This window comes from Diceros bicornis, chromosome 1, assembly GCF_020826845.1.
Source record: "Diceros bicornis minor isolate mBicDic1 chromosome 1, mDicBic1.mat.cur, whole genome shotgun sequence".
In the NCBI taxonomy this organism is placed as follows: domain Eukaryota; kingdom Metazoa; phylum Chordata; class Mammalia; order Perissodactyla; family Rhinocerotidae; genus Diceros; species Diceros bicornis.
Window position 1 is genome coordinate 35,533,495 of NC_080740.1, and position 21,114 is coordinate 35,554,608.

At 35.5% G+C, this 21,114-nt stretch overlaps 1 protein-coding gene across 1 annotated transcript in view; it reads left to right on the plus strand.

Annotated features, from left to right (window-relative positions):
- Positions 1-14,940, plus strand: part of DCP2 (decapping mRNA 2) — a 43,252-nt gene extending 28,312 nt beyond the window's left edge. Inside the window, exons 5-11 of the mRNA XM_058538612.1 lie at positions 1,166-1,318; positions 1,420-1,532; positions 1,636-1,743; positions 4,036-4,171; positions 6,739-6,849; positions 8,329-8,380; positions 10,069-14,940. Of these exons, the coding sequence (XP_058394595.1) occupies positions 1,166-1,318; positions 1,420-1,532; positions 1,636-1,743; positions 4,036-4,171; positions 6,739-6,849; positions 8,329-8,380; positions 10,069-10,232 (837 nt within the window). The 3' untranslated portion in view covers positions 10,233-14,940. The remainder of the gene's footprint in view (positions 1-1,165; positions 1,319-1,419; positions 1,533-1,635; positions 1,744-4,035; positions 4,172-6,738; positions 6,850-8,328; positions 8,381-10,068) is intronic.
- Positions 14,941-21,114: the final 6,174 nt, after the last annotated feature.

Genomic DNA, 21,114 nt, shown 5'->3' on the forward strand with positions numbered 1-21,114 from the left:
CACACACACACATGCACACAAATGTGGTTGTGCTGTACTTTTGGAATCTGTCCATTTAAATGTTAGTGTTCAAACATAATCTGATGTATTCTAACATCTTAAGAGTTCTGGGCCCAATTAGACCGTGTGTGGGGGGTTCCCCACACCAACAAACAATTCTCAGACACCAGCTGAGTGTCCTGCAATTTAACTCAATTCTGATACTCTACCCAGAGATAGCATCAGATCCACAGGTTAAGGGCTCAGTCCCACAAGACTGTCCTCTGCTTCAGATGCCAATCACAAGTCTCGGTTGTCACCTGTGCATCTGACTGCCTGGCTATAGATTGGAGGTTCCAATGATTCCCTCCTTGGCTTTGATTCATTTGCTAGAGTGGCTCACAGAACTCAGAGAAACATTTTACATACTAGATCACTGGTTTATTATAAAAGGATGTAACTTAGGAACAGCCAGATGGAGGAGATGCATAGAGCAATATGGGGAAAGGGCGAGGAGCTTCCATGCTGTCTTCTAGCACACCACTCTCCCCAAATTGCACATGTTCACCAACCTAGAAGCTCTCTGGATTCCATTCTCTTGGGTTAATGGAGGCTTCATTATGTAAGCCTGATTGATTAAATCATTGGCCACTGGCGATTGAGCTCAATCTCAAGCCTGTCTCCTCTCCCTGGAGGAGGGAGTGAGGTGAGGTAGGGGTGGGACTGAAAGTTCCAAACCCCTAATCACATGGTTGGTTCTTCTGGTAACCAGCCCCCACTCTTCATTGGGGTCCAAAAGTCACCTTGTTAACATAACAAAAGACACCTCTGTTGCCTTCATCACTTAGGAAATTCCAAGGGTTTTAGGAGCTCTGTATCAGAAATGGGGACAAAGACCAAATAAATATATATTTCTTATTGTAAATAACAATACCACACATCTCCCTTCATTGAATAGGTGAAGCAACAGGCTCAGATATGCAAAGAAGTTTTTCCATGGTTGAACAGTTAAGTAGAGGCAGAGCCAGAACTAGACCCTGGAATATTCTGACTTCCTGCCTAGTGTTCGCATGCCTTTAGTTGCCTGAATATTTCTGAATTTTTGCCTTTGAAATAAACAGATTTTAATGAACTGGAGGTCTAACAGTAAAAATTGAAAATCATCATTCAAATGTATTATTTCCAGGTCTTTGAAGAAACTGGTTTTGATATCAAAGATTATATTTGTAAGGATGATTACATTGAACTTCGAATCAATGACCAGCTTGCTCGTTTGTACATCATTCCAGGAATTCCAAAAGACACAAAATTTAACCCGAAAACCAGAAGAGAAATTCGGGTATGTAAATGAAAGTATTTTCAGGTTGCTGGACAGTATCTCAATTGAATGAAGTGGAAAATTGCTTTTAGAAACTCCTTGATTTTCTGCTTGTGTTTCAGAACATTGAATGGTTCTCCATTGAGAAATTGCCCTGTCATAGAAATGATATGACCCCAAAATCCAAACTTGGTTTGGCACCTAACAAATTTTTTATGGCCATTCCCTTTATCAGGTATGTTCATGTTTCTTGAAGTACAAAACTAACCTTCATAATTCTGATAGTCAGTTTCTTTGTAAAGCCAAGTTTTAAAAGTGAATTCTTAATGTTTCCATAGACCATTAAGGGACTGGCTTTCTCGAAGATTTGGAGATTCCTCAGACAGTGACAATGGCTTTTCCTCAGCTGGTAGCACACCAGCTAAACCCACTGTGGAAAAATTGAGGTAAAGAAATATACTCATAGGATTCTGACTTGCTGATAGTTTTTAATACATTAGTATTTTGCTTCTGAAGTTTACAGAGGTGTTGGATTCCTTTTTATAGGTACTATTTTTTTTACTGGTCTCACAGATAATAGAAGTTTTTTTTTTTTTTTAAGGGTTTTTGATGAGATGAAAAAGGTTAATTGGAGTTGGAAAAGAGCTTCAGGCACATTTTAAAGTAGTATACACAAGAGGGTACCAACTTTTTAGATGGATAGATAAAACACGAGGAAAAGAAAACAAATCTTTTGTCTATGTGTGTTTATACTGTTACTTCTGTTCTCTCATATCCTACTTTAATTGAGTTTCTAAAGACGATTGAATGGGGGATATATTGAGGTCTGTTTTTGTGTAGGAGAGGTAAGGGATGCTGATGCATAATTTGTTCAGTAAGATAGAACTATGAAGACTTGGGTTTGCTTCTTTTCTTTCCCTAGCATAGACTGTGTATTGTAAAGAGTGACTATTACATGGACATGAACCACAAAGAACATTTTCTTGGTTGGAACTTAATTGTATCCAAATCACAGTTGTAGAGTAGGCTGAGTAAGTAATTTTGTTAAATAAGCATATATATTTGTAATCAGCTTGCTAGAACTTTGCCTGTGTTAGCTTCAGAAAGAGTTGCTTTTTCCATTTTCTCTAATTTAGATAGTCTGTTTTAACTTTGCCTGTGTTAGCTTCAGAAAGAGTTGCTTTTTGCATTTTCTCTAATTTAGATATTCTGTTTTTACCCTAGAGCTTCAGAAATTAAACAATAGAAGTAAACCACATGTACAGTCAATATTTTTTAAATACATAGGGAATATTCCATTTTAGTTGGGTTTTATGAGGACAAGAGCTTGGACTAAATGCCTTGAGAGTCATTTCTGCCTTTCAGAATCTATGATTATAATCACCAAATTATATACTACTAGACATAAGTGAAACAGTATAGAAAAAGTAAGGTAGACTGGAATGCAGCTCAGATTAAAAAGAAACAAAGACACTACTAAAAAGTTATTATGAAATAGTGACTGTTTGAAAAAAAGTTGTATGACTGTTCATGTTGGGGAGAATGAGTGATATGATTCCCATATCTTTTAGTTCTAGTGTTTGTGGTCCTGGAGAATGGAATAAAGAAACTTCTGTAACCAAATTTCAGGTTTCCTGGGGAGGGTAATGTGTGTTTTTAACATACAGACTAATGTCTGTGATGATGTGTTGGAGGAAATGTCTGAATTTTATCTAAAGAAAGAGTCGAGAGCCTGCAATTTTATTATAATTTTTAAATGGGAAAGGGAAAGAACTCTGAAATAGTCAGAAACAATCTTACTATAGTATGGTTCTTGGGATCAGTGACTCTGGACTGTATTATCCTTGTAAGAGGTACTATAGAATAGGATTTCTTGTCTTTATCACAGACTATTGCATGAGTACAACCTTTTACTATCAAATTGTTTTGCATAAGAATTTGAGACTGGATCTTTAATTTGCTCATCCATTGTCTTGGGCCCTTTAATTTTTTATTCTGGAATATAGCTTAATTTTTCAGATCCTTTTCCAGCACGGATGGGGTCTATAACTGACCTGTGCAGGATCAAATTCTGTACTTTAAACATCCTAGTAAGAAAGTGAGTTGTCTGTCCTATTAAGAAGGAAAATCTACTTACGTTTATTTCAACTAAATTTAGAAAAATTATTTTCTTTAGATTTTTAAAAGTATAATCACTTATAGGGAGGAGGTGGTATGGATAATTTAGAAAAGTTTAGGGGGGCTGGCCCAGTGGCATAGCGGTTAAATGTGCGTGCTCTGCTGCGGTGGCCCGGGGTTCAGATCCCGGGCATGCACCGACGCACCGCTTGTCAAGCCATGCTGTGGCGGCATCTCTCCATAAAGTGGAGGAAGATGAGCACGGATTTTAGCCCAGGGCCAGTCTTCCTCAGCAAAAAGAGGAGGATTGGCGACAGATGTTAGCTCAGGGCTAATCTTCCTCACAAAAAAAAAAAAAAAAGAAAAGCTTGGGATTAAAAATAACAGATTGTTAATTCATTCAAGAAATACTGAACGCCAGGCACTTTTCTGGGTGCTGAGGATAAAGCAATACACCAAGCAGACAAGAATCCCTGCCCTCATGGAACTACATTCTAATGGGCAAAGATAGATAATAAAGAAGGAAGTAAAATTTGTAGTCTGTAGGATAAACTAGGTGGTAGAAGAACTGCAGGTGAAAATTTTCTGATCTGATTTTTATTTTTTAAATCTTGGTATAGTCGAACCAAATTCCGCCACAGTCAGCAGTTATTTCCTGAAGGGTCTCCTGGTGACCAGTGGGTAAAGCACAGGCAACCACTGCAGCAAAAGCCATATAATAATCATTCTGAAATGTCTGACCTTTTAAAAGCAAAGGTGAGTGATATACACTGAAAGATGTTCATAACTTTAGATCATTTGACTTTGAAATGTATCTGAATTGAGGAATTGCAAATTAACAGTTATGGAGCTCTGAATTGTTGGTCCAAGGCTCCTGTCTTCTTGACTTGTGATTTGAAGCAGTGCTGACTCTTTAACCTTTATAGCTTCGCTGTAAATCCAGGGTAGTAAGTCATAGGAATTAATGTCTGACTTTGGTGTATGTGCCACCAGTGAAAGGTTCTTTACTGTGTTATATTCTAGTGTATGATTATACCACAATTTATTTATCCATTCTACTCTTAATGGACATTTTGGTTGTTTCCAGTTTGGGGCTTTTAGAAACAATACTGCTACGAATATTTCTGTCCATGCCTTTGGATGAACACATACAGTTCTTTTGGGTATATATAACTAACAGTAGAATTGTTGGGTTACTGGATATGCCTATGTTCTTGAGTATATACTGTGAACAATGTTCTCATGTAATTTATATCCCTAGCAAAATATGAGAGAGTTCCGGTTGTTCCACATTCTTACTAATCCTTGCTATTAACTGTCCTTATTATTTGAGCCATCCATTTGGGTGCCATTCTTGCTTTTTATTTTTATTTTTTAAAAAATACATGGGGTTTGTCAAAATTAATTGCGCATCAGCAGATACTATCAAAAAAGTGAAAAGACAACCCATAGAATGGGAAAATATATTTGCAAATCAAATATCTGATAATGGATTAATATCCAGAATATATAAAGAACTCCCACAACTCAACAACAACATAAAAAACCCAATTAAAAAATAGGCAAATGACTGAATAGACATTTCTCCAAAGAAGATATACAAATAGCCAATAAGCACATGAAAAGATGCTCAACATCATTAGTCTTTAGAGAAATGCAAATCAAACCCACAATGAGATACCACTTCATACTCATTAAGATAGCAATAATAAAAGAAAGGAAATAAGTGTTGACAAGGATGTGAAAAATTGGAACCCCCTGTGCATTGCTGGTGGGAATGTAAAATGGTACAGTTGCTGTGGAAAACAGTTTGGTGGTTCCTCAAAAAGTTAAACATAGAATTACCATATGATCTAGCAGTTCCACTCATAGGTATATACCCCAAAAGAATTGAAAGCAGGGACTCAAACAGATAACTTGTATACCAATGTTCATAATAGCATTATTCACAATAGCCCAAAAGTGGAAACAACTCACATGTCCGTCAACAGATGAATGGATAAATAAAATATACATACAATGGAATATTATTCAGCCTTAAAAAGGAATGGAATTGTGATACATACATGCTACAACATGGATGAACCTTAAACACATGCTAAGTGAAATAAGCCACACACAAAATTTGTATAACTCTGCTTATATGACGTACCTAGAATAGACAAATTCATGGAGACAGAAATTAACTTGAAGTTTCCAGGGCTGAGGGACAGAGGGGAATATGGAGTTATTTATTGAGTACCAAGTTTGTTTTTGGGATGATCAAAAAATTCTGGAGATGGATACTGGTGGTGGTTGCACAACATTGTGACTATACTTATTGCCACTGAATTGTACACTTAAAAGTGGTTAAAGTGGTAAATTTTGTGTGTCTTGTACCACAATAAAAATAAATACCAAGAAGAGTAGAATGAAATTGAATTAAAAATGTGTGGAAACATGAGTTTTTGAAAGTCATATTTCCCTACCATTCTTTAAGTTAGCTTATTGTTTTCAACCTATTTTAGGAACTGCTTAATTTTTTTGTAGGTAGATAGAATGTAAATAAATAACTGTGTTTTTATATATTTTTAAATAGTGATAATAAAACTATTAATGCTGTTTTAGCCAGTCCTCTTAAATAGCTGTCCCTTCAAGACCTCTAAAGACAAATTAATGTTTAAAAGTGTTGTGTTTTAAGTTAACCTTAGAACTTTTGTAAGAAAATTAACTCATGTTAAATCAGTATAATAGCAAGATGTCTAGTACTGCATTTTCAGGTTTTAGGTCTAAATTTAAGGGTAATCGCCCAAATTTTAAAAACACCAATCTTATTTATTATTTTGTATAAAAGAGATTATTAATTTAGAGATCCTTATTTGTTTATTAATAATCTTAAGCAGATTTTCGGGTACCAATTGATCACATCCGCTGCATAGTTCCTGCTCTAAGAACTGTGGCCAGCGCACCTGTGTTCCCTCACAGAGAGATTTTCTTTGACAGTCACATAAGATTTTCAAACTTGTTCCTCTCCCCTCTCCCATTCTTTCATGCATTGTAGACAAAAATCTGTAAGCAGAAATGGGATAAGGCAAGAGGTGTGGAAAGATTGCTAGGGACCATTGTATTTGCTATTTCATACCTTTAGAGGAATCTTGCTTTGTGAAGCACTCTTCTTTAAAAAAATATGATAAGGTGTGGTTCCCCATTGTTTTGGGAAGATTTTTGAGGGGCTTTGCTAAACTCTGATTCAACCAGCTAAACATATTCATAGGGGTATATTCTTTTGTCCTATTATATTATACTATAGGTTTACATTTTATTTTTTTTTATTGGAAAAACAGAATCAAAGTCTGAGGGGAAATGGCAGAAAACAGTATCAAGACTCACCTAATCAAAAGAAAAGAACAAATGGAGTCCACAGCCAGCCAGCCAAGCAGCAGAATCCCTTGATGGTAAGGGTTACAGCTCTCAGGCTAAGAAGGTAGTTCACTGTGTTTAAGGGGCAAGGGCATTGTCAAGGCACAATGAATTGATGTATTGACAGGATTTTTATGGAGCGAAGTTGCACACTATTCGCTCACTAAAAATCTCTTTGGCTACTCTCAATTACAGATTTATAACATTGATTCAATTGCATATCTAATCTTTGCTTTTTTTTGTGGGTATTTAAGTTTATTTTAATAATTATGAAAACAATGTGTAGTCAGCCTTGCTTTCTAGAGCAAGTCCTTGGCTGTTGTTCTGTTTATATTTTTCTAAATAGAGTCTATATTATTTTAATGAGGTTAAAAGTTTGGAAGAACATTGCAGTGTGTTTTTTTTCCTTCAAATGGTTAGAATTTAGAAAATAAACAAAATACAGCCAGTGCCATTGTCATTAGACTAGGCCTAAAGACAAGTAACTGTGAGCATTTTGAGGCATTTACTTCCATTCTTTTAGTTTGTGCTCTAGAAATTAATTCATAACTAATGGTCTCCTTGTTTATCTTTTCTGTAAGTCCTGATATTTGTATGTGGAATTTTCTCATTGTAGCTTCACCTATTTTTCTTTCTTTAACATTGGGTGATAAAAGTAATTTCAAGTTTTTAGCAAAACTATTTTACCTAAATTCTCTGTTTACTTAACTTGGGGTGTATTGATTCCACTAGCAAACATGTTAAAGATCAGTTTACTGTTAGACTACTTGCCCTTTACTATTATTACACTTTTTCTTGTCAGATTGGCAAAGATGGAAAGATATCCAGCTATATATTGTTGAGTGTATTGGTAACACTGAAAAATTAGTAATTGGTACAACTTTCTAGAGAGTAGTTAGGCTATATTGAAAGCCTGAAAAAGTTCTTACTTTGTTACCTTAGAAGAGAAATTTAACAAAATATTCACTCAATTACTCTTTTTAGTAATGAAAACATGGGAATAATCTAAATATCGAAGATAATATTAAATCCAATATTGTAGATCTATGCGGTAGAACATCATATAGTCATTAAAAATGACGGTATAGATTTGTATTTATTGAAAAAGGAATATGTTCACAGTATATTACATTTAAAAAGTAGGTTATAGAATACTAATATGTATCGACTAATTCCATTTAATGTTATGTAATTACATGAAAATATATTCACACATAACCTCATAGAAAAAAAGCTGGAAAGATACACTGGAATGTTAATAGTAATTATCTCTGGGTTGAGAAATTTAATGAATAATTTTCTTTTTTCTGGTATTTCTATATTATACATGTAATCAAGATCTAAAAAAAGTTTTAGGCTTAAAAAAATTTAAATACCAATGCGAGAATGGGGATGGCGATTATATTCCTGGTTTAATTTTCTTCCTGAGAAATTTGATAATGTATCTCCTTATTTATAATAAGTGAAATAACTGGGGATGGTATGTTGTCTGTGTGTTTGTGTTTTTCTTACAGAAGTGTGAAAAAAAACTTCATCCACGAAAACTTCAAGATAATTTTGAAACGGGCAAGTCGTTTTCTTTTTAAAATCTCTGCCTAGTGGGATTTGGTTTGGTTTTGGCCTAACCTTGATTTTATGGAGTGTGTGCTGAACTGTGATAGATAAGCAGGAAGAGTTGCACGTGTTCTGTAGAGAGAGTTCATATATGTGGTCAAGTTCTCTAAATATGAAAGTGGCTAGAATGAATTTATTTAAATGATCAAGATAAAATTATTTGCCCTTTCAATATGCTATTTTGTGAATGGCAAGCCTTGGTGCTGTGCATGAATATTGTAAATAAATACATATTGCTTAAGGGTTAGGGGGGAGTAAACCAAGTATTGTAAAGGTGAGGAGACCTCGTTCTCATGTATGTGTCAGGGGAGCAGTAACTTTCGAAGGGGAGCATTTTCCCTTTTTTGGAGGTAATGATCAACTTTTTAAGGTAGTACTAAGGGCAGCTTTTACTAAAATGACATTTGGACCTTCTCCATCCTCAGTTATGAAGAGTAGGTATGTGTGATCTGATTTAGAAAGGAATGCTGATGAAGGTAGAAAGCTCTTTAGTAATACTGATTTAATAGATGTCATTTGGAAGTAGGGTAGACCATTTTTTCTTAGGTGTTATTTTGAATTATATGAAATTCCCTGTGCAGTAGATATGCATTTATTCACCATTTAAATTTAAGACTTTCATATAGAAAAGTCTAAGAAATGAAAAACATTATGATCATATTTTCTTGCAATACTGTCTATGATTTAAGCAAGATAAAAGCTATTTTAAAAGAGATGCTTTAACCCTATTTTGGAAAGTTCAGATTAACTGTGAAGAAAGAGGAACTATCATTTGTTTAGTAGAGATAGGTTATGGGGGTAGAAGTCCTCTTAATAGGATTTTTATGGCCACCTTGGTTGGTGGGGACATGATAGGCTGATAGTTTAATTAACATAAGTTCAGAAATCAGTTATTTCACAAAATCTTTAAAAAGCCATACGTTCATGAACATTAAAGAAGGCACACTATAGGTTCATGTACCCAGCTTAGTTCATGATATGGATATATAAAATTTTCAGTTAGAGAGGAAGTATAAAAGGATTCTTGTCCTGGGAAACCTCATTTCAGACTTTCTGCCTTAGCCTCTTGGTATCTTTTCTAAACCTACTTTCCTGGTCAGGTCCCTGCTCTACTTTTTTTTTTTTAAAAGAAGCTCTGATAAGGTGGACTTTCGTTGTACTATGATTCTGAAAATTTGGATTTTTCTTTAGATTGATATATTCCCTAAAGGTTTGGTAAACTCCAGCTTGATTTTTCTAGAATTGGAATCTTTACAGATCTTACATTGTAATTGTAATCTTTACAATGCTTACATTTTGATCTCTATCAAGAAGCTCCCATTTTGTTGGTCCAAAATACAAATACAGGAGGTATATAAAGGTATGCCCATTTTTGAAAGCAAGTGAATATTAAGATCTTAAAATAAAGGCTGAGTTTAAGATTTTGAATGTTCGTGTGGAAATAAGTGATCATAGATTAGAAATTCAGTTGAGCACCAGTTTAGGGAAAGGAAAATATCTCGGTGGTTCTCCTTATGTTAGATTTAGAGTGTGGGGAGATAGATATATACTGTATGTGAATTCCTTTATAACAGAAGGTGGAGGGCAGTATTTGGTGTATTACTAAGTTACTGAGCTTATTTATTTTGTTTTTTAAACAGATGCTGTATATGACTTACCTTGCTCCGGTGAAGACCAGTTGCTAGAACATGCCGAGGGACAGTCTATGGCATGTAATGGACATTGCAAGTTCCCCTTTTCATCCAGAGCCTTTTTGAGTTTCAAGTTTGACCATAATGCTATAATGAAAATCTTGGACCTATGATAGCAGCATATGTGTTGTGGAAGTCCCAAGATCAGGGACCTGTCACATTTGAGTGGGTGTCTCTTTGAGCCTTACCTTTCTCAGGTGTTTTAAAGAAATGCAGGGAGGCAATGATGTTTCTGAAGAGATTGTTCTCTGTGCAGAAGAGAGAGTAGGAAGAAACATGAGTTTGCACTGTAAATGCAGTTATAACCTTTTATACACATGAACCTTTTCATTGTTTGGCTAATGAATTTAAGTTGCTTTTTACGGGGGCATTTTTTTCTGTGTGATTATGGTTTTTATTTTATATTCTGGTCAAGAAAATAGTGTTTGAGTCATCATCAAGTAGCCAAGTTAATGGGAAAGCTCCATCTACCCATTACAGTGATTGCAATAATAGTTTTCCTTACATTGAAATTTTTAAAAGAAACTTAAAATATATAATTATTAAATGAATACAAGAGCTGAAATGTCACAAGTCAAGATTGCAGGTCATCTGCTTTGGTGGCATTTTGCACATTTCTCTGCTTTTAATCACTTAGGTTCTCTAAATCTGCTCTGCTTCGAGTTTTGTTGAAAGGTTTTATTTAGAGCCAGCATCATCTATATAATGTTCATGTTCAAAATGAACTCTTAGCACTTCATTAAAGGACAAAGTCCTCAGCCTGGAGAGGGACTGAGTTGGTTGGCTGGGGAGCTGATGCTCTAATTTTGGGTTGTGTTGCATGCAGTCAGTGAACTTGTGAGACTGCTGGAGAGAGGGTAGCAGAGAGCATGGAGGCTGGGACCCAGCATTTGCTTTGGTCATGTCTTCACCATCCTGTCAGCAACCCTTTAGTGTTGTACAATGATTTTGTTCTTGTGAAAATGTATTCTTGATTACAGTTGTGTAAATATGTATGGAATACTGACATTATTAGGTTTTACATTGCATCTCAGTGTTGATCTCTGGAAACTGATGTTATATTAGGTTCCAATTTGCAGTAGTAGCAGAGACTGACACGCTTTTATGAGCATGCTGAAGCCCCTGGATGATGGAATGAGAAGGGAAGAGGTATGCAATTTACCCAAGTACAAATAAAGCATTTGACTAGGGGAGGATCAGAACGTGAAAGTAACGTACATAACTCACTTCTAGGAATGTATTTTGGTCCTTTAGGACTCATAAATCCAAATAAGGATGGCAGTGCCCGCTTTAAGAAGGAATTCAGCTATAATTGAGGACAATCACCAGGGCTTTCAGGGGGCTTTAGTGTTCGGGCTGCTTCTGACCTCACTGAAGGTATCTTTGTGTGTGTGTGGGGGGGGGGGGGATGAGCACATGTGTGCGTGTGCATCTGTCATGTGGGTTTTAAAAATCTTTTTTTTACATGTGGTATCCACAAAATATATCTCTGTAAATTTTATTGTAGAAATCTTTATTCTGTATACATAGCCTATTTAATAGGAGTTCGATCTAACCCAGTGGGACTTGCAAAAGAAGTGCTATTGTAAGGAATTCACTTGCTATTACTTTGCTTTAGCTTTTAAATGGCTTGATTTTAAAGGAGAAATTCTATTTATTAATGAAAGTGTCACCCTCTTGGTGCTAAACGGGAGAATTCACAACTGTAGCAGTGCGTTTAGAATTAGGTTATTCACAGTTCTGCATCTTTTAATGTGACAAATTTGTGAATCCTTCTGTGACTTGTTTTTAAATGCATTATATGATTGCATTTGCAAGCTCTTACTGTTCTTTCCAGAAATACAGCTGCTTTGCTTGGGTCTCCTTGAGCCATATTTATAGTTGGTCCTAGTATTCCAGATTTCTGCTAAATTGTTAAGGGAGTGAAAACTTAGTTTGCCTGGCAGGTAAATCATTTTCACTCGTTTACTGTCATCTGGAAACCATTTAATTTTTAGTGATTTTTGTATGTGTTTTTTTCTTTTTGAATGAGTATTTTGGTCAGTCTTTCTGGTGCCTAGAGTTGGAGTTTCAGCTCTCAATACTAAAGCAAAAGAGATTAGTTAGTTACCAGAAGTATGTCCTCTAATGGTGTTGAGCCTTTTCAAGAACCAACAGATTATCTCTTTTCAATTATGGTAGTTTAACTATGGTTAAATGTTATTGCTGTTGTGCTGCTTCATTTAATGCACTGTGGAACAAAATAAGGGTATTGTTGGGATGGGGTTTTGGTAACTTGAGGCTTTTAGCTCTCGACAGTTTGAGACAAAAAAACAAAGTTAAAAGATGTGAGTTAAAGTTTATGTGTGTGATGTGACTTAACTATGCAGAAAATGTATAAGTTGGATGTACCTGTTTTATGTACATCTGCTATACTTATTCCCTCGAACCTGTATATTAGTTTCTCACTGTTCAGGTTACCTTGAGAAAGGCCATGCTTAGCACAGAACTGGATTTCTCCTTTGAGAAATTTTAGCGTGGTTTGAAGAAATCAAGTGATAAAGGTGTGTGCTGAATATGCAATAATTTACTTCTGTGTGCTGTATTTTAAGAAGCTAGCTGAGAAGGGTAGTTATGTTAGCTTCATTATGTTTTATGTCTTTGAGAGAGAACTAAGTCTTTGAATCCACTTTTTAAGTGTTCTTATGTTTCAGCCTTATATGTTCCAAGGTTCAGTGCACTGTGAATCTTTTATTTTTTAAAATTTTGTAGGTGCTTTTATGTATAACTGTAATGATTTGTAGATGTTAAATGAATTGTTTGTGTACTTAACCATTATAATCCAAAAGATAGGAGAGTGGTTTACATGCTTTCACAAGGTTTTGTTAAGAAATAGTAAATGACTGGTTTTAGGATTTCAAACAGTGATGCTCTCCTGAGACATGAGTGTTTGGAGAAGTCTGAGAGCCTAATAGAATTCTTTTAGCATGGGTGAAATTTGATTGAAGACGTTTGAAAATTAAGTTGGATTTTCATGTTAATATATAAAGGCAAGTCTCCTATGCTGTCAAAGGAATTGTGGTCACTGCTTGCTGCTTTGAGCTTTGGATATCCTTATTTTTCTATTAAATATCAGTAAGTACAGATAATGAAGATGTATAGCAAAACTTAGCAAAAATAATTTTATGCTATAAGATTGAGTTGGTACTTTGTCTTTTAAGGCGTTAGTAGTTTGTGTATTATCAAATAAAAACCTCAAATCTAAGTGAATAGCATCCCTCCATGAGGATTAAATTATATTGTGGTGGTCTTTAGAAAAGTTCAGGTCTGAGTGCATATGTGTATTAATAACATTTCATTACCTATTCCCTCACTTTTTTTTTTTTTGTTTGTTTCCAACAGTTAGTTACCTTGAACAGTAAGGAGCAAAGTTGATATAGACAAATTAGACTTTTTGCCAACTTATTTTTCTGTTATGATAACATCTCTTGGCTTTTTATTCTTATTTTTGTTTTGATTGACATCTATTATGTGTCTGTATTTTGAGGCAATATTTTTTTTTGCATTTTTAATCATAGTTATAAGGTCAGATTCATTAACATTTTTCTGACTGAAGAAAAATAAGTGTTACCTAGTAATTTTGACTTGGATTATTTTCTAGCCTGGGGAAGGGGCTCATATGTATTGTTGTAACTTTAGATTAATGATAAGCAAGACAAACTCTTATTTTGTCTGAAGATATCAATATCCTTTACCCTTAAGACCTGTCTCTAGGTAAACAGGTGTTAGTAAAACAGCAGTTTTGTTAAACCTTATTCCTGATAGCTTGGTAAAGCCTAGCTAGAGTTCCTCATTTTGTATTCTGTCCTAAGACTTTAAAGTGCATTTGTATAGTTGCCAAACATTCTAAAAATGAGATTATGTTGGGCTTTCCCAGCATCTTTTTCTTCCTAGAATTGAGTTGCTCTTGAAGTTTGTACTTCAGTGTCATAAGGTGGCAGATTGCAAATGGGCAGTAAAGGCTCGGTGCGATGCTTTCAAAGTAGAGTTCTGGATTGCAGTTTCCAAAATTGTTATAGGTTATTATTATAGAACAAAAATGCCCTGAAGGGAGAAGATATTTATAGTTGCTGGGCGAAGAGAGTGTAAGGAAGAAATGTTAGAAGATAAATCAGTTCTTGAGTGCTGTATGATGTACTAGGCTAGAAATGTGATCACTGTATAGCCCAAGCAGAGTCTAATATATGTGGCCATTACCAAGTGTTTTCTAGCTCTAGATACAGTTAATTTTTTCTAAGTATGGTTGCCAAGCAATCCAGTAAATCTAAAGTAATTTTTCTCACTTTAAAGACCAGTGTTTGGGAGTCTGTGCTGATACTTTGCAACTCCAGCCACACTGAAGTGCACTTTCTTACGGAAACGTAACCCAGAGCACACGCAGCCATGGTCTGGTGTGTGTCATAGTCACTTCATGTGGTAGCTGTGTATTTGTCCTGGATGGTGATCATTCCCTATCCATCCAGTTTTCTTGTGACAAACCGCGTTTACTATTGAAATAGTGGTCTATAGCTAGGGAAAAGAGTAAAGCTACCTCTCATCCATGGGAGTGGACTTGAAGGGCTGATTTCCACCAACGTAGTTGCTCAGACTTTAACATAGGTACAAAGAAGTGTAAATAAAAAACTATGATGAAGTATGGAAGTCTTATCTTGAGAAATGTTCGTAACTGAATCTTTAATCTGGGTCTCCAGATTAATGAAATCACCAGTAAAGAGATTCCATTTATCTTGTCTCTTCTGTGGTTAGTGGAGGGAATGGTCTAGCTATGGTAGCCGCTTGAAAGCACAATCTAAAAGGAATTAACCTTGACAAGGTGCTCGCATTAGCTGCGTAGTGTTGGTCAAGGGTGCTCTGGGGAAAGGGATTGAATGCAGAAATCAATTGCCTTTGTTTGTAACTTTGTCTCACATGGACCCTTCTCTTAGTAGACTTTAGTCCTTTCTTCCAGTGGAAGAATAAGGCCCTGAACATATATTTGCTGCTTTTTTGGTGAGAGGGGTCTTGCAGGTGTTTGGGTGTTGTTTTGGCTTCTATCTGTTGAGTGTCATTTGAAGACCTGTTGTTTCCTAATCCTTTTTCTTGGTGACTGTCCAGGAAGAGGCCGTTGAGTCCCCCCACACAGTCCCCCTGTATCTTGTCGCTTCTGTAGAATAGTTTTTTTCTCTTTATTTGTGCTGCACCCTATGGTGAATCTGCCACTGTGGGAATTTGTAAGCAGTGATCATATGTTGCCATCCAGAGATGATTTCACTTTGACCCTTGGGCCACAAGCAGATTGGAGGGCTGTGGCCACCTGTGCTATTTTGAGTCTCTCAATACTGTAGTTGTCAAATTGGTTTGGGAACAAAGAATATGCCTGTGTGGTTCTAGGGTGAAATGGGCAGTGTTCTGCTGGTCCTCAATCTTTGAGAGGTCTTAGTTAACACTAACGTTCTTAGGTTGTGGACTTCTTGAGGTAGAATGTAACATTTTAATTTAATCTACTTTTAATTCATTGAACCTGAGGTTCTAAAACAATCTGTAGCTACAAACTGGTGTGAAACATTTCGGGCACAAATCTACATTGTTAGTCATTTCTCAGACTTCAAGAAATTAGCTAGTTTTTTGTAAAATGATGTCATATTATGCTTTTATGATACTTAAGAATAGACCATGGATGGCAGCAAATGAAAGCAAAGTAAAGGTTCTCAGCTGTGAATGAAATTTAGAAAAGTAATGACTGTTCCTCAGCAGTTTGGTTGGTTAGATGTGTTAATACTTTTGGAACAAATGCGCAGCAGTAGACATGCACTCTTCACGGACTACACATACGATATGCACTGATAGAAGAGCACAAAAGACCTGTCTGCCAGAGTTTGTGCATTTCACTACTGTCCGAGGGCACTCCTGCCTCCACTATTCATTTTAGGTTTGTGTTTGGATCTTGCACACAAGTATCTTTTAATTTCAAATGCAAGTGTCCAGAGAACTGAGTCTTTAATTTTACTTTTTTGCTCATATTTCACTTGAAAGTTAGGGCAGGAGACAGCTAATCTGACTTCCATTTTATAAATATTACAGAATTTTTCTTCAGTAACAAGAAAGGAAAATAAAACCACGAACTATTTTGCAAATATATATGTGTGTATACATACATACACACATATATATTTTCTTGTAATTGGTTTTGAAATTTGCTTATTAGCTTAATACCTTATAAAAAAATCATCTTTGGTATTGACTCATACAATTCATATTTTAAATTTTACCTGTTTAATGAAAATTTAAAACAATCTTATTTCAGAATAAAATGATTAATCAAATGGAATTATAGTTCATATATTAGCTAACTTAAGTGAAATCCTCTTATGTAAGATTGTCTTTCGTCTAACCAAAATAAGGGCATACAATATAGTTTGGATGGGAAAGAGAAAAAGAACTGATTTCTTTTTATACCCTGCCTATTTCCAAAACAAGATTTGAAGTGTCTTTTATGCTGTGGAGACGAGGTAATGTTCATCATGGAAGATATGTAGTCTTAAAACAATTTTCTTGGGAGTAGGTTTTAGTTTGAAAAAGGTGAAGATATTTATACTGAGTCATGTTAAAAATCTTTATTATTTGGGACCTACAAAAGCTGGTGGAAAAAAATTGATGAAATGGTTTCACTAAATATATTTAATTGAAAAAACTGGACTTTAGAGTAAATGATAACTATAAATAGATTTGTTAACTTTATTCAGTAATCATTTTTGTCTTATGTGAAATGATTTAACATTTAATTTTTCCCTTAATTCTAGCAGCATTTTATTTACCTTCTAGGGCATTTTAATGTTTGGAGAAAGACTGTATAAGTAAACTATTGGAGTGATTCTTTCTATGGTAGTAATGAAGTTCTTGGTGCTTGTTTTGGTTGTCAAACATTTACGGAGAGCAGAAAAGGAACCCCAAAATACCTGTTGGGTTCACCTTGTAGTTATAAGAATTGAAACCTTTAGAGGCAAATTTATTGTGTTTCTGGATTTATTATCTTCTGGCTGAATAGTAGATATGTGCCTTTCCCTCAGGGTTAATGAAAGGTAAGGACTGATTTTCACTTATATTGTGTGTGACTGTCATAAATAAAGGATTTCCAATGACTCTTGTTTATGAATTGGGAATGTAAGTGTTTGCAGGATTACTGCACTTCCAAAGTGGACTAGAAGTGCCAGCTGTACGCTCCACTGAGCAAAGGAACAAAGTCCTAACAGTTATTATGCTCTTTTTGAAAGCTTTTTGATGTAAATAACACCAGTTTAGAAATTAAAAACCTTTTATCTTACAAAATACAATTTGAATGATGGAAGGTTTCCTTTGTATTTTAAAACATTTTTACAATTGATCGTTAAAGTGCTGGCTTTCTATAAAAATATTATCATGTTAAATTTAGACTTTAGTGCAATATCAATAAATTTTGCTGCTTGGGCAGTTTTAATTACTACCTTAACCTGGTTTTTGCTACTGTTGTTATTGTAAGTTCCAAGTTGCTCATATTTTGGTTGTATCTCTTTGGACCAATGAAAAATGACAAGTATGAGATAAGGTATGTTTATATACAGGAAGAAAAAGTAAAAGAGTGTTTCTGTGAAAGTGTAAATAAAGAACTGGTCATGTTCTCCATCTCAAATAACAGTTTGGTTGTTGCTTTAAAGTGAGATTGTAGTGTGAGTTCATTAGATACATAAAATCCAACAATTCTTAAATTTGTACTAGAACCATTTTTTCCTGAATAGAATCCTTGACAGTCCTTGGATCTCAAGGAAGAAAGAAATACCTTCTTCTCCACTAGTGGCCTCAACTATATGATAGTAATTTTTATTTAAAATTTTAAGAGAGTGACCAAGGTATTATATACTCTTATTGTCACAGGTACTCTGCTTTGATAGAACTGACAACATTAACAGTAATAGCCTTCTAACAGACGTGCTGCACAGCTGCTTGCTGTTCTCTCTTGTAGTCATGCGTGACGTCCTTGTATTTCCAATTCTTGATTATGTTCAATTCTTGATTATATCCCGTTTCAGTGATTTTGAAAAGGCAGCCAAATAGAAATGAGGTTTCTTTGGCTATTGGCTGTTTTGACCTAATGTAGTCTGTCTTCTAGCTCTCTGCTTTGACTAGGGCTCTTGATTTAATATGAAGCATCACAGGTTTGATATTTACATGTTAGACAAACAAATAGTACTACAGAAGGACAACCTTACTTTAATGAACACAGTTTCAGTACATCATGGAATTAGAAATATTTATTCAGAATATAAGAATGTTTGTAAAATATTATAAATGTCTCTGTATAAATAAATGGAGTTTTTTTTAAACAATTCTATATCAAATAACACAAAGTAGCTATTTTACAGCAGCTAAAACTAAAGGCATCTGGAAACATTTAAAGCATACAAGTGAAGAATCTAAAAAATTACAAGCTATAGTACAGTGTTAAGGGGCAACTTTAAAATGAGACTTTCAATACAAACAGTAGAACAATACTGACAGATGCAGACTTAGTCACATGTGCTTTAATAGCTGACAGTACATTCAAGCAGGTTTTTCTAATAATCCAAGTGGTTTAAAAGCACATTTTCAAATAATAGGAAACTTAAATCTCATGCAAAGTAAATAAGTTGACAATATGTCTAAAAACTGATTAGAAATAGAAAAGAAGTGAACATGTTTCATTATCTTTGCATTAGGGTTAAACAAAAGCAGATTATCAGGGGCTCTCATTCACTTGGCAGTCCTGACATGAGCACTCTAATACTATGAGTTCTACAAACAGAACATTTTCCACATGGACTTGAATTGCAAAAAGAGCACAAGTGAATGGTAGAGCAAGAACAACTAAGCAGGTCATCAGTGTGAATGTGGGGAATTTTGTATATAGCTTGCTCTGTTCTGCTAAGCTGACATTTCAGATGATCAGTGGGTGAGTGATTTGTAGCTACCTTGACTATGGAAGAATCAAGTACTACTAGTCAAGGATATGGTTATCCAGTAGCAGTTGCTGTTACTGGTACAATGATTTCTTGATCACATGCAACATCTCCCTCAGATGCAGTGTGATAGAGAATTTATCCAATATAACTCTCAAACAAAAATATAATTGTGAAAAAAACTTCCTCTACGCAGGAATTAGCAAAATAAGAATGCACGAACAGCTGCTATTCAACTTGTACTCTTCTACTTGTTTATATCGTAACAGCCACTGGTGTGCAGTGATGCTGGCGCAGTGATGTGTGCTCAGTGATGCTGTGGGGGCAGCAGCCAGCATTACGTTAATTGATAATTCTGGTTCCAGTTCTAAAAAATTAGTGCTTGGCAGCCTAAGGCATATATTTATTAGTGAATACAAATGTAGTTAGGAAGTAACTTAAAGTATGTGAAACAGGAGGAACTTCAGAAGGCCATAGGTTCAGAGCTAACTAACTTCAACTTTGCCTATATAAACACAAGGTTTCAATTAACTAGAATAGGATTTGGATAAACTTTAAGAACTGTGTGTGCAGCAAAGGCATAATTTTTGTTTTATAACAAGTTATGCCTCTTCTACCAAGTAGTGCCCAGCTCTGAGCACTAGGGAGTTTGCAAGCCTCAGTGAAAGGTGGTGATTGTGTCATTTCTTGTCAAACAGGCCATTCCACTGAATAGAAAAATAATTGCTATGATTTTTCAGAAATTTTTATCGTGTTGTTCTACAAAAGGTGTCACTGCAGAACAGACCCCCTGCCCAAAAACCTTGGCAACCCTATGACTGCAGCCTAATTAAATTTAATGTAGAAATTTCAATCATCAGAATTCTCCCCTTTTGGCCTCTAAAAACTTTCTAACTATAGCTGTGTTTGTTGCATCTAGCAATAGGTGCAGCTGTAAACTTAGCATGATCCCTTTTCGCTTTAAATAGTTTCATGGATGAGACACACTCCCGGTTATGCATTTGCAAATGGCTTAAAGCTTTATGGAGCTTTATGCCTTCAGAAGTCATTAATGAAAGTTTGGGTGTTTTCTGTGGTCTTGATGTCTTTCTCATCACTTCACTTAAAATGTGAGCATGATACGCCAAACTGGCAAGAGCTGTGAGTTAAGATAACTGATGATAGAATTAAAAAATAATTGCAGGATGATTTTTGTGGGCCATAGGAAAGACCTTCAGAAGGGGCCAGGCAACCATGGAGATTCTCATTCATGCCAGTGACATAGGCAGTCCAGCCCAGGTCAGGTAACTGGGGCATTTTTTCCACTTAAAATAATGTAATCAGTATGCAGCTAGGAACTAGGAGACTTCCAAATAGTTTCAAATTTTTCTTAGAGAAGTAAAATCCTTACTAGCCTCATCCTAACAGTTTTTAAGAAAAAGCCTTATATAGGCTCTAATTTGGACTGCCTTTCTGGAGTAGTGGAATGTCAAGGCTCTAATTTAGAGTTCTCTGAGGTCCCTATAAAGTATTGCTGCAGGCTCAGAGGAAGACTTAGTAAGAAGCACATGCATCTCGAAGGAGAATTAAGCAATTATGTTTAAATGGCACTTAATTTTTTATTGACCTAAGATTCCAGTTTCAGGCACCATGGACATTAACTTCAGAAACCTGACATGCCAGCAGATGAGCATGAATATGAAACAGTTAATTACCTGCATTGGCAATGATGAAACCTCTAGTGTACCTCTGGGGCGAAAGGAGGAGAGAGAGGGAGGGCATGATAAATCACAGCTGTCTGAGCACAGAAGATATTTAATCAAATAACTTGGGGTATAGGTCTCAAAGAGGAGTCTTACTGCCTACAAGTCCATGGCAGTTTTGGTAGCTGTTGCACACAGGGTTTGGCAGAACATCAGATCCAGTGGGTAGGCCCACATGTTGATGGCACTGCAGCTATGGACAGAAGTCTCTTGCCTGTGATTTCTGCCTCAATTCAGCAGTGGGAAATGCACTCCAAGGGAACTGT